The 15,830-nt window shown below is 40.0% G+C and overlaps 1 protein-coding gene across 5 annotated transcripts; it reads right to left on the bottom strand.

The window, feature by feature from the left end:
- Window positions 1-4,948: 4,948 nt before the first annotated feature.
- CTXN3 (cortexin 3) lies at window positions 4,949-15,440 on the bottom strand. Of its 5 annotated transcripts, none has more exons than XM_064366280.1 (4): window positions 15,184-15,436; window positions 13,739-13,831; window positions 9,773-9,879; window positions 4,949-6,162 (listed from the first exon to the last, which is right to left on the bottom strand). In XM_064366280.1, exon 4 carries the CDS (start codon window positions 6,061-6,063, stop codon window positions 5,818-5,820), a length of 246 nt encoding a protein of 81 aa, XP_064222350.1. In that variant the 5' UTR covers window positions 6,064-6,162; window positions 9,773-9,879; window positions 13,739-13,831; window positions 15,184-15,436; the 3' UTR covers window positions 4,949-5,817. The 5 variants fall into 5 exon arrangements, with proteins under 5 accessions (XP_064222350.1, XP_012303426.1, XP_012303435.1 ...); XM_012448003.2 differs by having other exon boundaries at window positions 13,739-14,091; window positions 15,184-15,435; XM_012448012.2 differs by lacking the exon at window positions 15,184-15,436 and adding an exon at window positions 14,799-15,177 and having other exon boundaries at window positions 13,739-14,091.
- Window positions 15,441-15,830: the final 390 nt, after the last annotated feature.

The raw sequence follows: 15,830 nt of genomic DNA, 5'->3' as shown, positions 1-15,830 counted from the left end.
TATCATTAATGTGGATAAATATATAGAAGGCTTGCTGAGCCAATTTACAGGTGATACAAAGATAGAGACTGCAATGAATATGACAGAAAAAGTATAAAAAGTCAGTTTTCAAAACAAAGAAAGTGATAATTTGATTCCCTTCATTTTAGTCAGACCACCTATGAACTATTATTTTCCTTTCTAGGTACCAATGACATAGTTAAATTGAAGAGCATCCAGAATTTTTCATAAGAATAAGAGATAATTCAAAGCATGTGAAAATTATATAGGGTGGTTGAAGGAACTAGAATTGCTTATCCTGGGGGGATATGGTAACTGTCAAGAACTATGAAGTATCTGAGATTTTACCCTACTTGCAAGATAACAAGTTTGCAACAGTTTCATGGATGCTGGCAGAAGACACAAGACTTCTGGGTCAGAGACAAAGGATAGTTTATCATTCACAGCAATCACAGCACTATCAGCATTTTCCCATGCCAATTCCTTAAGCTCCAGTTCCCACAGGCCAACACAAAAAAGCTAGGTGGTGTTTGCACACACAATGGGCTGCATTACAGGAGGGGAACTCTGAGCTAGGGAAATCCCAGTATTTTATAATGAGCTGCAAGCAAACCTGCCCAGCCATTTTTTTAAGGGGAAGGGAGATACTATCTCTAAACAAATCTCTTTGAAAAGAGCAAAATGTTGCCAGTGCCTCTGCTGGAAAGACATGCAGAAACAGGAAAGACCCATGGAGAGTGACTTTCAACAATACCTACATCCTGAGCATTGTAATGTTAACAAGTATTAGAAATCTTTGTCACTCCAGAAGACAAAATGAGATGCAACTGGCAAAAATTACAGAAAGACAAATTTGGGGCTGATTAAGAGATATTTTATAAACAACAGAACAAGCTAAAAATGGGATGGACACTTTAAGACGTTAGACATGTTAAGGAAGAAATCAAGCAGCCACTTGTTGTTGACTATTGAGGAAAATACTAATATAGAGAAGTACTGAATGTAGTGGCTATATTAAACTTCTTCCAGCACTCCAGCTATCAGAAAGTAGAGGCAGAAAAGGAAGTGAAGAAACTAAGAAAACAGGCAGGACAGAAAAGGATAAAGTATACTTTTGAACTTGAAATACTCAATTGTATATTTTCTGAAGTTGTATCTGTGTCCCAAAAGGATCCAGATAAGTCTCTGATAAACCGTAGACAGCAGTACCCAGAGCCTTTACAACCTTTGTGTTGTAGTCTCCCCTGCCGAGCTTCTTCAGCTAAAAAAACAGCTCAAAAATCTACTTGGAAATTCAAAAAAAAAAAAAACTTTGACTCTTTATCCTAGATTGATTATCCTGTGTTTTGAAAAAAACAGAATCTTTGTGAAGGCATTCTCTACAATCTAACTGGAAATACTTCTGGTTGCCCAGACACTTAAACTGAAGCTTCAGAATATCCCAAAAGAAAATACATCATCCATAAGACTTTTTCAGAAACAAAATATGTCTTCCCCCCTCCCTGCCAAAAGAGACTATTTAAGGTTATTATAACTTCCATGTCAATTAACAAAGGAATACCTTTATTTATGATTTTATTAACTGGCCCTTCTGTTTGAACTCATCTGCACACCACATATGTAAGATGCTATAGGTACAACCAGAAGGTTGATAAGTGGCCATGTCATGCCATATGACCTCTCTGCTTCTCTATTTCTTTATACGTAAAATGAGAAGGTTGAAATAGATTACAGCAATGCTTGTTTTCCACTTTTCAAACTCCAAAGAAGCCAGGAAGAGCCTCTTTCTTAAAAGCTGGCGTAAGTTTGGTGGTCTGAGGCTGGTCATAAGGCTTGGAAGACAATAAGGGTGGAAATCCCTTTTAAAAGATAGTTTAAAGGGAATTTCTCTTACTCTGAAGCACAGAAAGTAGAGAAACATCAATCAGGATATTGAGAAAAGCTGCGGGATGGAGGGATCTAAGAGGATCTTGTGGTGCTTTAGAAAAAGACATGAGTATAGTTTATAACTGAAACTGAAGGCAAAATTTCCACTGTACTAAATGCAGCAGGGAACTCTATTCTAAAAACATGACCTTGGAAAGGACGAAAGACTTGCTAATACATTGGGCTTGGTTCCCCTGATCAGAGCAAGATGCTAGATGGGGAAGCCTCATGTCTTCAGAGTAGACCCCTCTCTGAAAATAATTCGTTTATTCTTGTTAGAAACAAACGAAGCTTAGAGGGTTCTCCATTTCCATCTCAAAAAAAAAAAAAAAAAATGTATTCTGGAGTAGGCCAGTTGGATCCTGGATTACGTACTCACATGTAGTCATTTGGGTATTTTCTGGAGCTCATGGCTCAACGCCACAACTTTTTGATTAATCAATAAATGAGACTCCCATCTAACATAATTTTTCTTGGTCGACACACATCTCACAAGTCACATCTTAGATTTTATTCAATGTTTTGGGACTTAGAATATTTATTGAAGATAAATGTGTTTCAATATATTTTACATGTCAATTCTGAAAGCTGACATCTTGAAATTATAAGTTTTTTTAAAAAAATAATTTATGGTGAATAAGTGAAATTTCTTATCATATCAAATTTATCAATATGTTTACATTATAAAAAGCTCAGTGTTTCAGTAAAACACTGTGCAATGTATCCAGTAAAAAAGGAACTTGAATACATATTTTTTCTGCATACATAAACATCTGCTCTAACTTTTGCCTCCTAAAATTATTTATTTTGCCTCAGCCTTAACCCTTAAAAATAGCAAAACAATTGTCTGTCTTGAAATATTTATTAATTTAACAACAGAGTCGAATTAGGCTCCTTCACACCCAAGTTAAAGTTGCTTTACTTGATGTTTAAAATATTTTAAAAGGTCTCTTGGAGGGAGTGATGTTGATGTAGAACTTGAGATCTCTGGGGGAATCAAACATAGGGTTATGATTCCCAGCCCAGGCTAAGAATGAGGTTGCCGCATTTTTCTGAATCAAAAGGCAGATCTATTCTAGAGAACGACCTTGGGAAAGTCTAGGGTTGTTTTTTTCTCTCTCCTGGGATGCAGATATACTCCATAAAGGCCAGCTGCACTTGTTATAAATATCTTGTAAGATAGGCAAAGTGCTGCACTATAACTCCTCTAGCCAGAAAGCCAGGAGAGAGAGGGCTTAGGTGATCTTTTGAGAATAAGGTGTTCACTCCAAGGAGCTCAGAGTAATTAAAACAGAGAGTTAGCACTTCTTACAGGGGGGATCAATTTACTCCTAAAAGCCCAAAGCTTTTTTTCACTTGTTATGGTACTCTTGCTCTGGGCAAGGGAGGAGGCAGGAGAGCCAGCAAAGGGAGGTTGAACAAGGAGCAGTAATCTGAGAAGGGGAAACAAAAATAGAGTGGGAAATAAAGGGAGGATTGAAAGAAGAGCAGGCTTTGGGAGGCCCTGTGACACTTGTGGGCAATGCCTGTGCTCAAAGGCCTCTTAGGGGGCAGGTGGCTATTTCAGTCTGTTCCCATTGTAGAAGTGGATCCTAGTGTTGCTCTGAGGAATGGCACGGAAGCTGGAACTGACACACCACTCCTTAGGTCATTTTTCTCCTCGTGAATCTGCAATGACTCCCACTCTTTATTTTTCTGTTTAGGACCCTCTGAGGTCCAGCTCTGCCTTTGTCCTTCCCATAGGAGCTCCCATAGGAGCTGTCCAACTCTCTACTCCCGCCAGGCTGTACTCCTGTTTTGGGGCCGCATACCCACACCTCTGTTTCTTTATTCTACGGTTTCTTCTCTTCCTTTCCTTTGCACATGTCTAAATCACCTCCATCCTCTCAGGTCAAGATCTGATTTATTTCGTACTAATAACTTACGTTGCATTAAACTGTATGCCAAGCACTAAAACATGCACAATTATACCTGAGCCACTGTCTCCTGAACATTTCCTTTACTATTTTGGCTACATTCATCTTTCCTCATGTTTTATCTTTTGCAGCATTTGTTCACTAACCCGACTCTACAGAATCAACCCCTAGTGATCAAAGGCTGTAATAATGTCCATTGTCAATAAACTCCCCAGGAAAAATTGAAGTTAGGAGTTAGGGTGACCTAAGCTGGTAGAATTTTGACTAGTGCTGTTTATATTTTTCCATATTGTATAATAAAAGTTTTGCCATGATGATGTACAACTTTTATAAGGAAAATCAGCTATTGTGCCACTGCGCTCCAGTGGGAGAAAGAGCAAGACCCCATCTCTTAAAAAAAACAAAGATAAAAATTGAAAGTAAAAAAATAAAATAAAAATTAGCATACATATTAAGCTCCCCCGATGATTCTGATAGTGTGGGAGCCATAGGTCCATGTTAGTCATTTGAACAATAATTCAGTCATTGCCTTTTTAAATGTATTCTCCATCCAACAAGGTAGAAAAGTATTCAACATTAAGAACTGGCCCTGTCTTTTTCCCCCTCTCTCCAGTGCTAGCAATTCCAGGTTCAAGGCAGGGGCTCCGTAAACACATGAGTGACTCTAACAAAAATAAGAAAAAAATTAATGAGGACACACATGACACAGTACCTTTGAAAGAAGAAGAAAATCTTACAATTAATAGGTTAAACAAGTGTGCTTTTTCTTAATTAAAAAAGGTAATGACTAGCTGAAGAGAAAATTGGAAGACATAGATTATAAATACAGCCTAAGGGGGTTGGTTTAGATACAAGCTTTTCCTCCCAATAAAAGTTGTAATAAGAGGTATTCACATCTCCCTTTTTGGTGGTCTTAAAACCCATTGGTTTTATCTGTGCAGGACAATTTATAGGAGCCCTTCTTGAAATGGGAGAGGGATGAATAGATGACCTTTCATGCTGTTAGCTCTTTTCTCCTCTCTCTCTTGGAAAAATGTTAAGCCTCAGTATTCAATACCAGGCACCACCCCCAGTCCATTAGTTCTAGTGAAATAAGAGAGGAGGCATTTCTGTTTCGTGAAAAGTTTTATTTGGTGACTATATGCAATCATGAATACACATTTCTCTGAAGACTGTAAAAGTCATCTCCTCTAAACAATTAACTTTTCATTAAAAAAAAAATCCTTGAAGCTTCACTAGCAATCTATTATTTCAATCATTTGTGTAAAGAGTAAATTCAGGTAATGTATAGCTACCTCCATACATGTTATTAATATGAATACATAGAATGCAGTTGGCTTGGTAAGTAGTTTTTAAAACTCTGTAGCCTTTGAATTAAGTTTCACTTGAAAAATAAGATTATATTCTCACTCACATTCACCAAGGACAGAACCATCTCTTTTAAGCGCTCCCATTGCTTCCCAATGCTCCCTGCTTTAGGAGAAAACAAGGAACTGCTTTGGGTCCATTCAGCACAATCTTCCTCATTCTTCTCAGGACCCGGATAGAGGCCCATGAAATAAAACAAACAGAGACATAATTAGAGCTAGGAAATCTCTTCCTAGCCTTGTCACCAGATTCAATGAGATCCTTTTTAGTCTTTTATTCTCTAGTCAGATCAGATGATGCTTTGTTTGATGGCAAATCCATGTCAGTATTGATGCTCCTGATTTCACAATCACACAAGTTCAGGAGTATTCATTCATTGAGCAAACATAAAAATTTAAACCTTCTTATGTTGGGTTACTTAAATAAATGTCCATTTCCAACATCCTCAAATGTCTTTAACCCAACTGCATATTTATAGAATAATGGATTATGGTCCTGGGACCAAATATGGCATCAATTTGATTTGTTGAGAACACTAAAGAAAGGGAATCCTCACCAAGACATGAGGCGCTTCATCTCCTCAGGAGGAGATGCTGCGCCACTCCTCCTAAGCAAGGGCATGGTCAAACTGCCCTTTCTCCAGGCCTTCAAGTCCATCAGCCCAGGTAGAGGTTGGCATGCTTCGATATGGATCCAAAAGAATCCGGAAGCACCGGACAATGAGAATGCCCAAGAAAATAAACAACAAAATCACAAAAACAAATGTTGTTTTCTGCTCCAGAGACATGCTAGAATCTGATGATATGTTCCCAAGGGGCACTAGCGATGAAGGAATGGGCTGTCCACCATCCATGGTCCAGGGAAGCCAGAGCACAGGATCTCCTGGTTTCCTTTTCTTCCATCATCAGTCTGCGGAGGTCATGGTGGCTGCACCCTGGAGAGGCTGAGTTATCTGCCAGGGAAAAGAAAGGGAAGGGAAGGGAATACCTGTAAAATAGCAGCCTTATTTTCTAGGCTCACAGTCATATTTTTCAGAGAGAAAAAGAAATCTGTAAACCAGATTTCTTTTTCACCAGAGATGCTCAATTCTGTATAATTACAGGGAAAGATATTTTACTCTTGCATGAAATTACCAGATTGTTCTCAGAAGGGCCACCTGGGGCCAGGAGGGATGGGCAGGGAATACAACTATAATATAGAAGATGAGAAATGTGCACAGCGATATTGACCTCAGGGCGTGCTGTCAACTTGACATCTGAACCCGGACTCGCCTGCCAGGTCTCCACTAATATTACTCTCATATTGCTCTGCTCCACTAATATTACTCTTACATTGTTCTCATGATAGGGCCATAGAGCGAGCCTCAGCTATGTGCCAGCACCATAGCTAAACTTCACACACGTTAACCACTTTACTGCAAGCTTCATGAGAGCAGGGATCTCTGTAGCTCCAGCGCAAGGAAATAGAGGCTAGAACAGGTTCTTAAAATAGAAACCCTCTCCGGGGCCATCAGGTTCTGGGCCCCAGGCTCCACTCTACTGCAAAATGGGTGTGGGACCTTGGAGAGGTCACCACGCTATAAAAATGCAGGTAGAAATGCCTGCATCTTTCATGCTGCTATAAGGATGAAGAGCTGTGAAACCCTTTGAAAATGATACAAAGAAGAAAAACAAACAAAGCAAAGTGTTACTTCACCTAAGATGCAACTAAGGGAGCTATGCCCTTCTTTCTACTGCCTGAGCCAAGGGAGAAGGGAGGTATCTCAGACTCCCAAACTATCAAGTTACTGCTGCTTTTTCTTTTTTCCTCAGAAAACAAAAACCAGGTTCGATACTTGACCCTGGGAAGCACTTAGAGAATTAAGCCAAGGGAAAGGAATTGATCAATGCATATTTTCAAAAGGACAGTTTTCCTTACAGTGGCTTGGAGACTATCAGCACAGAGGAAGAGAAGGAAAAGGACAAGCTAACACTATTTCAATTTTACTGGTAGAAAAACTTAGATATATAGATAGTACTGTATAAAAATACAAGTATGTATTACCATATAAAAGTACAATTATATAAATGACAAGTATACACAAAGGTCATTAAAAGCTTCGGATACTGAACTAAATCTACTTAAATCACATTGTAAACAAAAGCATATACATTAGACACTACAGAAAATTAAATGACATTTGTTATGAATTTGTTTATAAGGAAAATTTCATAGCAGTAGCTACAAAAATAAAATATATGACCTAAAGCATCAACACAATATTTCTTCAGTTAACTTATAATCATTGACTTCAAATACAGCACTAGTAATCATAATATAACAGTTTGCATGTATATTGACACTTTGAAGTTTATAAAATCACAGTTTAGAAAACAGTTTATAAGGGAAAATCACAATTAGAATCTGGGAGGAAGGAGTTACTAATTCGGGGGTAATGCATCATTTTTGCAGCTCTATCATTGTGAGATTTAAAAGGCTGGAACAGTTGCAAAACTCATTTATAATTGATGTTTGTTTTGAAATAAGATTGGGATAAAATTTTGACGCATTTTTAATAAATAAGCTCTTCAGGAATTTAGAAGATGTTAATGCACTGGGTTTTGTTTTGGGTTGCTTGTTTCTAAGCACCCTCCCAGCTTTGGGTATTAATTCCACATGGGCCAGGAAGGGAGGGGCCGGAAGGGAGGCCAGAGCCTCCAATGCAGGTCTCCTCAGCACATCAGACCAGGGCCACCTGTGCCCACCAAAAATATCCAAACCATATTTAATCAGACAAAGTATAAAATTCTCCAAGGGCTGAGCCAAAGGAGAGCCTGCTGATGACAGAGGAGCAGACGCTGAGGCCATTCCTGGCACACTCCCTCTTTCTTTTTCATGTCCTACTGAGGATCCTTTCACTTTGATCCCTGCTCTCCTCGCTGGATTACCAGAATCTCATTCCATGTCCTTTTTCCCTCCAGTCCCAAATGAGGCCAGAGTCCTGTTGTTTATCCATTCTCAACAGAGCTGAGACAGGTACACATTTTCGGAAAGTTCTTTAGGAAAACACCACATAATCCAAAAAGGAAATATACGAAAAGCAAAAGCCATTATCTGTATAAATTGACATAAGAGTTTCTGGATCTGTGAAATCCAAAAAACCAGGGAAGAACTAGACAGAGAAGCTTTTGAGTCCTTGAGAATGACCTCCTCAGCACAAGCAGGCTGACTGGTGCAGCGATACCTTGCTCAGTCCCTCCCTTCCCTCCTGGGATCTCCACTTGACGAGCAACATTGTGACCCCAGGAGCAGTCTTCCCTCGCCTTCTCTTCCATACAGGGCAAATGCCAAACAAATCCTTCTCTCCCGAATCAACTCTTATACTTTATAGGCGTCACCCACAACTGAGGATTTAGAGCAAGCAAATCATTCATTTGGGGGCTGCAGTGGTGGGCAACCATTCCAGAAACTCCAGCAAATAACTTATCCTGATTCAGATTATCTGCCATATCTGCCTCTTTAATCACCCTAGGAATGACTCTGGGGCTCAGATTCTGCACAAGGATGCAACTATTAGAATGATTTTTAAAATCAGTTTTAATTTGCAGTTTTACCATCCTCTACTGATTAAAAGCCAAAGTACAAAGGAAGGGTTAGCTCTTTTTGCATTGAGAAGCCTCCTAAAATATAAATATGTGCATTCTCCTATGTCTTCATCGCCAAACCTTTCCTGATTTACCAAATTAACAAGCAAATAGAGGTGAGAGAATTTTTTAAACTCTGTAGCACATTGAGAGTTGTTAACCTCACCTCCCCCTGCACACTGTGGTGCCCAAGTTCCTATAAAAATAACTGCTTTTGGTCAAACTGTCAACATCTCCTATTAAATTGCAATATTTTGCCTAGGAACGTGGCACATTAATGTGTTAGCAGGAATTTGTGAGAACTGTTCCCACCTGGAGGAGGAGGACATGTGGTAGGTAGAAAGGTGATTGAAGGAAGATCTTGCTGGGAATGAGGGACTGTTGGATAGGACACAAGACAGGCACGGTGGTGTGAGCAGGGGACCCACTGGAGAGCCCTGGGGAAGGGATGAGGGATAGTGGGTGACAATCAGGAGGTGATTGCTAAAGGGATAAAGAGATCCAGAAACAAATGCTATTTCACAATTTTGCTCAGGACTGATTGAAATCCCTAGAAGAGCCTGCTTGATGTTAAACATGCGATCAGCTCATCAATAATTTACCAATTTAGAAAGCTCAACAGCATGTATAAGTTGAAGGAAGCGTCAGCTACTATAACATGGCTAAAAAGAAATACATGTAATCATTTTGCTACCACAATACAAAAATATCCCAAGACGTGTAAATTTTTTAAATTGTCTGTCTTGGAGTAAAATGTCCCTTTTTGGTAAAAATGATTCTTAGAAAATGTGCAAGTTTGCTAACGACATCTTTCTTTTAGATGACCAGGGAAGTCCGTGCAAGTCAATTATTTCAAAGGATTTTGACGCGACCATCAGAAATCTCCATAATAACACATGGTAGCTATTTTAAGTATAAAGAAAGACCTCAGTTACTCACGGCCATATTTTAATCCTGAAAGGCTTTCCCCATCATATAGAACATCTGTGTCTTCCCTTTGTCAGGTCCATTTGTGGGTGCTCAGGAAATAAAGTCTAACTTTAATACTGAAAAATTAAAGAAAACCTTAATTAAAAGATACCATTTGCAAAAGTTACATAATACATTTCTTTGCTCGATTCAAGTTCCCTTGCGATATTGACAAAAACAGAAGACACCCATTAATTACTTATGAAGCCCGGCGGGGGCAGTCATTGTAGCCACCGTCGTTCGCACTCTTAGCCGCTCACTTTACTTTTAGTATTTTCGAAGTGGCTTTCCTCTTCCCTTGCCCATACTTCCTACAGACTGCATCTCAATTCATCTTTCTAAGCCCAGATCTCACCACTCCTCCCCTCAGAAAACCTTTGCACCCCAGTGTCCACAGCCCATTAACCCCCTTGTGGGCCTGATGCCCAGGTGTTTTCTGGACCACAAATTAGAAACTACTCTGACAATAGAATTTTTAAGATCTGAGTTTTATTTTTATAAGTTTAGAAAGGAGCCAAATCACATTTAGTTCTCAGTAAAATGGCAAATGTGTTGATCAGAATAAACTTCCATGTAACTGAGTCTGTGGACACCTGTGGAGAATGTCCTCATTTTGTCTGCTTTTCAGCTTGATCTAATACCTGCTGTGCTCTGAACACCTCCAGGTTTCCTACCTCATAATGCTTGGAAAGATTCCATCTGTGGAAAGGAGAGGAGGCAAGCATTATGAGGCAAGCATCTTTTCTCTCCTTGTTTCCATCTCTTTCTCCCTTAGAGTTCACACCAAATACCCACTCCTTGGTGGGGCCTTCCTTGTCTCCCTTCACCAAGAAAGGGTGTTTTCTACTCCATCTCCAGAGACATCATCTGTGCTCTGTGGCAGCACTGATTACAGTGCAAGTCTTGATGGTGTTTATCTCCTCCCTATTATACAACAAGCTCCTTGAGGAATTCTTTGCTGTTCTGGGATCATTGCCTCTTTAAATATAGGTTGAGTCAAATCTCCGACCCCTTACAGTCCAGGGAACTGAATTCAAAATTAGAGGTGACAGCTAACTGATGCAGAGAAGAAAAACAAAAGCACGTGTCGTCCAGCCGGACTGAGGTGCTGGACCATTACGTTTGACGTAAGTCTTGTTTCAAAGAATCACAGCTAGTTCAAGTCACAATGACACTTTAAAACCCACAGATCTTGTAATTTGAAGTCATAAGTTATTTGGCTCTTTAAATTTTCTTTGGCCTCGGTGTTGGTGGGTGGGATCTGAAATATAAAAATCAGCCAGAGATGGACAGTTACCCTTTTATTTAATTGGTCAGTTCTTTCTTACCTAATCTACTTTTTGGTGGGGAAGGGCAGCCATTTAAAATATCCTGAATCCAAATGTCTTACATGAAAACTATTAATGTCAACATGTACCCTTCTCAGGCTCGGATCCCCTGGACATTTTATTTCATTAGCATGTCATTATACAATTTCACAGTAAGGAAATTCTCTGAAGAAAATATATCTTAAAGCAATGACATGTTTCTTTTTTTTAAGTGATAGCAACAGAATTACTTAAGTGCATTGGACACTCTGTTCTGTGGAGCCACACACAGGGATTGATTCTACAGGTCAGCAACTCAAGGCCCACCCTTTCGCAACAGGGAGCAATGATAATATTAATAGTTGCAGTACCTCCGTAGTCCTGCCTAGCACATAGTAGGGGTTTGATAAGTAGTGGGGATGAGTAAGTGTTCTCTCTTTACACCATTTTTGTGCAAAATGATATTTATTTTTCATTTCTATTATGTGATCAATCACACTAAGGTATGAAAATTATAAATTGCCCAGAATTATAAAAATCAGTTACCACAAATGTAGCACCACCCCTCCCAAGGATGTTAGATCCCACGCTTTTCACTAGCATGGTGGAATGAGTTGAAGGTGTCATTCCTGAGGTGTTAATGGCCTGTAGGGCACAGTGAAGCAATGCTGTCTGTATTTTAAGTACTCCTAAACCACATTATTGCAGTAACTAATTTTTAAAACTTCTGGGTCAGAAACCTAATTACGTGACTTGATGTGGTTTCAGAGGTAGATGTCAAAACAGCCCATCCATTGAGTAAGGACAGTCACGGGTTTGTCCAGTTTCCGTTCCCATGTGATGGATGGGACACTTCATCCTATAAAGCTATCCTGTGAACCTTATTTATATTTACCTGACAGACTAGCAAGACCAATCTGTAGACTATAACAGGAATGGAATTGTCTAGCTAGGCAGGACTGAATTTGCAGTGACTGGCAGAGAAAAACTTACTCAAAATACTGCATTATTCTGCAACAGTTCTGAAGTTAACTGTTGAAATGTTAACATGGCTTTGAATGATTAAAGTAAGACATATCCTGATACCGAGCCTAAATAGAATTCCTCTCTAATTTTAGCGCTAAAGGAAGCCTGGGCTGCATTCCTGTTTGTATAACTGTAGTCTCTGAAAGTACATTTCATTCTCCAACCCACTTACCCACTCTAGATGTGTAAATCTCCCAAGTGATCTTGTTATCCATCCCCACCACAATTGTGAGCCATCTGCATAAGCCACCTAATTATCTAAGCAATGGAATCACCACATAAGCAAATATTATTCCCTTACCAATCTTTCAGAAATTCTGCGTATTATTTTATTGAACAGTAACTTGCGTTCCAGATAAACATACAAAGATACAAAATATTTCATTTAAATTCAAAGAATGTATCGCCCTCTTTGTTATCAGCCAAGGATTTCCTGGCTCTTTCTAGGTGCTTCATAGATTTTAAATCCTCCCACTCCCCTTGTTTTAGGCTCATTTAAATACATGGCAATGTCTATGTATTTTTTTCCAAGTACAGCCCTTCGGTTCCAATACAATAGCCCTGATGCTTCAAAATTCACAGGAGGGCTAAGGGTAAATATTATTTTATAGTCTCAAAACATAGACTCAAGTCTACTAGAAAGCCTACAAACAATGATTTTATAAACACGAGAATGTCTTTAGCTACAAATGTCAACAGGCAGTTTCAGAACTGTTGCCAGCCCCCACTGCTGCACTGGGAAATCTGTTCTCTGCTTGTTCCTGCAAAGTCAGCCTGCAGACACGTCTGCTTGGGCTGAGAGTGGACCCTGTTATTCTCAACTCACTACGGCTTGTAAGTTCTGGGTCAGCAGGAGACCTTTCTTTTCAGCCTGAACCTCAATCTCAGCTGTTCTTATTCCCCCATCTTCATCTTCCTCCTAATATCTGCTTGAGGAATTTTCAAGGGACTGCAGGGCAAGGCTGCTGCCTGAGAACATCAGAAAACACCATGAGGGTGCCCGGTTAGGAACTGGTGGTATCAAAAGGCATCCTTAGCAGACTGGAACTTTTAACTTCAAACAATAAGCCCTACTGTTCCATCTGGTTTTCTTTGTCTTTGTGTGTTTCACAGTGAAAACGGCTACCTGCTGATACCTCAAAAGACTGGTGCTACACACAGTTTACCAGCCAGGGACAGTCAACACTATCAATATGAGTTGTTGAGTTGTGATCCTTTGTAAACAAATCAGAGCACCCTTGTTACATTTTGGAAGGTTGGATGTTTTAGGTGACTGATAAAAAAAAATACAATAATGGGCAAACAGCTTTCAGGAATAAATTACTGCAGCTTAGGAAAGAAAAAAGCCTGTTTTACTATTCTTCATTCAGTATCTATAACATTACAAACTTAAGCATGCTTTAAAAATAAAGGCATCATTACATTTAACCCCCTCTCTTCTTAATTTTAGCTACCAACTGTTTAATTAGACTTATCTAACAGCTAGATCTAAATTCAGAACTTGGGTCCGAAAGCCATCTATGCGATGATTGCTCATGCATCAATTGTAAAGTTAGAGAAAGCATTTAATTAGCCTACCAAAGATACAGTTTGGGTCAAGTACCTGGCTCTGGCCGAACACACACTTGATCCATGTCCTGGTGGAACAGTTACAGGTAGTTACGAGCCTCTTTAGATTCCTTTCTTCCCGACCACGCTGTGTGAAAGCAGTAGACAGTGGGAGCTGCAAGGCAGCTGATGGCACACCCCAGGTCTAAAGCTGTTGTTTCAGGCTTAGAAACTTCCCATTAAAACCCCGAGTTAAAGGAGCACCGTCTTTCTGTGTGAGGCATCATTAACGGCCAATACTGCTGCTTCTTTGAGGTGAGCCATGATTTCAGTTCTGCCTCAGCAACTCTTCAGAGGATTCTGCTTCAGTGAGTAGAGGCAGTATCCTAGCAGTGTGTCTGAAATCATCTTCAAGAAAGCATTAACATTCAAAAGGAGTACGGGGGAAAACATCACTGGGCATTCCCGTACCTTTTCAAAATCAAAGCCATAAATCTACCAGTGCTCCCTCCTCTCTATTGATTGTTGACATTATTCCTCTTTGGGGGTGTCAATTAGCACCTTGAAGCCACCCTTCATATTGATTATAGTAGATGACCTTCAGACCAACTCAATTAATAGGAAGACTTCTGGGGAAGGGCATCAACTTAGCATTTGGGAGAAGAAGAAAAGACTCATTTTCCTAAAGAAAACTAAAGTGACCTTTCCAAAAAGCAGCATGTATGGGAAGGAAAGAACCATTTAAAAAGAACAAGATCATAGTTTCACCACCTGTCACCTGTTTGTAAATTAGCTGGGCGTAGATTGCCGGGTTCTGTGTCTCTTTGAGCAGCCTGCGTAACTGTGGCACTGGCAAAGCCCCCATCCCACACAGGCCACCTGAGACCACTCAGTGAATAAAGAAGATAGCTTTTTGTCAGAGAAAGTTGTTCTCATTCTACAGATTCCAGTTACCTGCTACAATGCTTAAATTACTTTCCTTTCATAAATAAATAAATTTCCTAAATAAATTTGGAAAACATTTTAGGATAAAATTCTTCATTGAAAAACCACCTCTCTAAAAAGAATTCTGCACGATGCTTAAGACGGAGCACGCTTGTTTTTTGGCAACTCACCACATGCTTTGTTGAAGTGGAAGCACAGTTAGCGACAACACACCCACCCACCAAATGATGGGGTGCGTGATATTTAAAGCTGCCTCTGACTGTTCCTGTCAGCTACGCTGTCTCCTTAGCTCTTGTGAGCAACCGGCCATTACCCAGCAGCTCTAGGAAGCTAGAACCAAGCTCATTTTGTAAGAGAAAAACCCCATCTGCTGACAACAGACCACAGTCCTGGATAGAATAGGCCTCAGACCCAAAAAGAAACTTTCAAATCAAATTCTAAATGTTAGGATCAAATGCTTGATGTTAGAGTCTAACCTAAGAGAACATGCAGATTCTTACCCCATTTGTTTCCCTAACTTTTAACTGAATTTTCTTTCCAAATCATTTTACTTACCCTATTTTCAGACACACACACACCACACACCCTTAAGACAATGCGACACATGAAATCCAACCGAGCATGATCATCCTGTACTAACTGGCATCCCTCTGGCATTCAGTCAGTGCTGGCAGAGGGAGTGCCTGTCTTGGTAATGCCAACAGAGTGTGGTTGAGGAAACTTTCTGACCCCACCCTTCCTCCTATACTTATCATTCCATGCGGTGAGAAAACATCATGTTAGACATGAGCCTGGGTGACGGTAGCTTGCCCTGCCAAAGAGGCCTTCTCGGATATTGTTTTAGGCTACAGACTCTTAGAGGCAGAAGGGAACCTGAGAGGGCCTGGGGCTGTCCTCTAGCTACTCTGCAGGCTGAAACCATCCCAGAGAGATGAGTGCCTGGCCTATTTTTAAAACTCTCCAGGGAAGTAGATTCCATAACTTCCTCTGACAAACTCTGTTTAAACGAACTCCTCTGCTGCTTACTAGTCGAAATGGGTTGGCGCGTTTCTTTTCATTCTGTCCTTGCTGCAAAAAGTCAGGCATTAACTACTACAAAATTTTGTTAGAATACCCTTTCCCTTCAGGGAGGCCGAACTAGATAAACCAAAGAGTGTTTGATGAAGATCTGGTGTTATGCTTGGAGCCAAATTTAAATCTCT

Source organism: Aotus nancymaae, unplaced genomic scaffold (assembly GCF_030222135.1).
Source record: "Aotus nancymaae isolate 86718 unplaced genomic scaffold, 86718_ANA_hifiasm-v0.15.2.pri h1tg000064l_1, whole genome shotgun sequence".
NCBI lineage: Eukaryota > Metazoa > Chordata > Mammalia > Primates > Aotidae > Aotus > Aotus nancymaae.
The sequence above is the reverse complement of the archived record's forward strand: the minus strand, read 5'-3'. Positions and strand labels throughout refer to the sequence as shown.

Excerpts from the sequence above, each read along its gene's own strand:
- CTXN3 (XM_064366282.1), bottom strand. The coding sequence starts at position 6,063 with ATGGATGGTGGACAGCCCATTCCTTCATCGCTAGTGCCCCTTGGGAAC.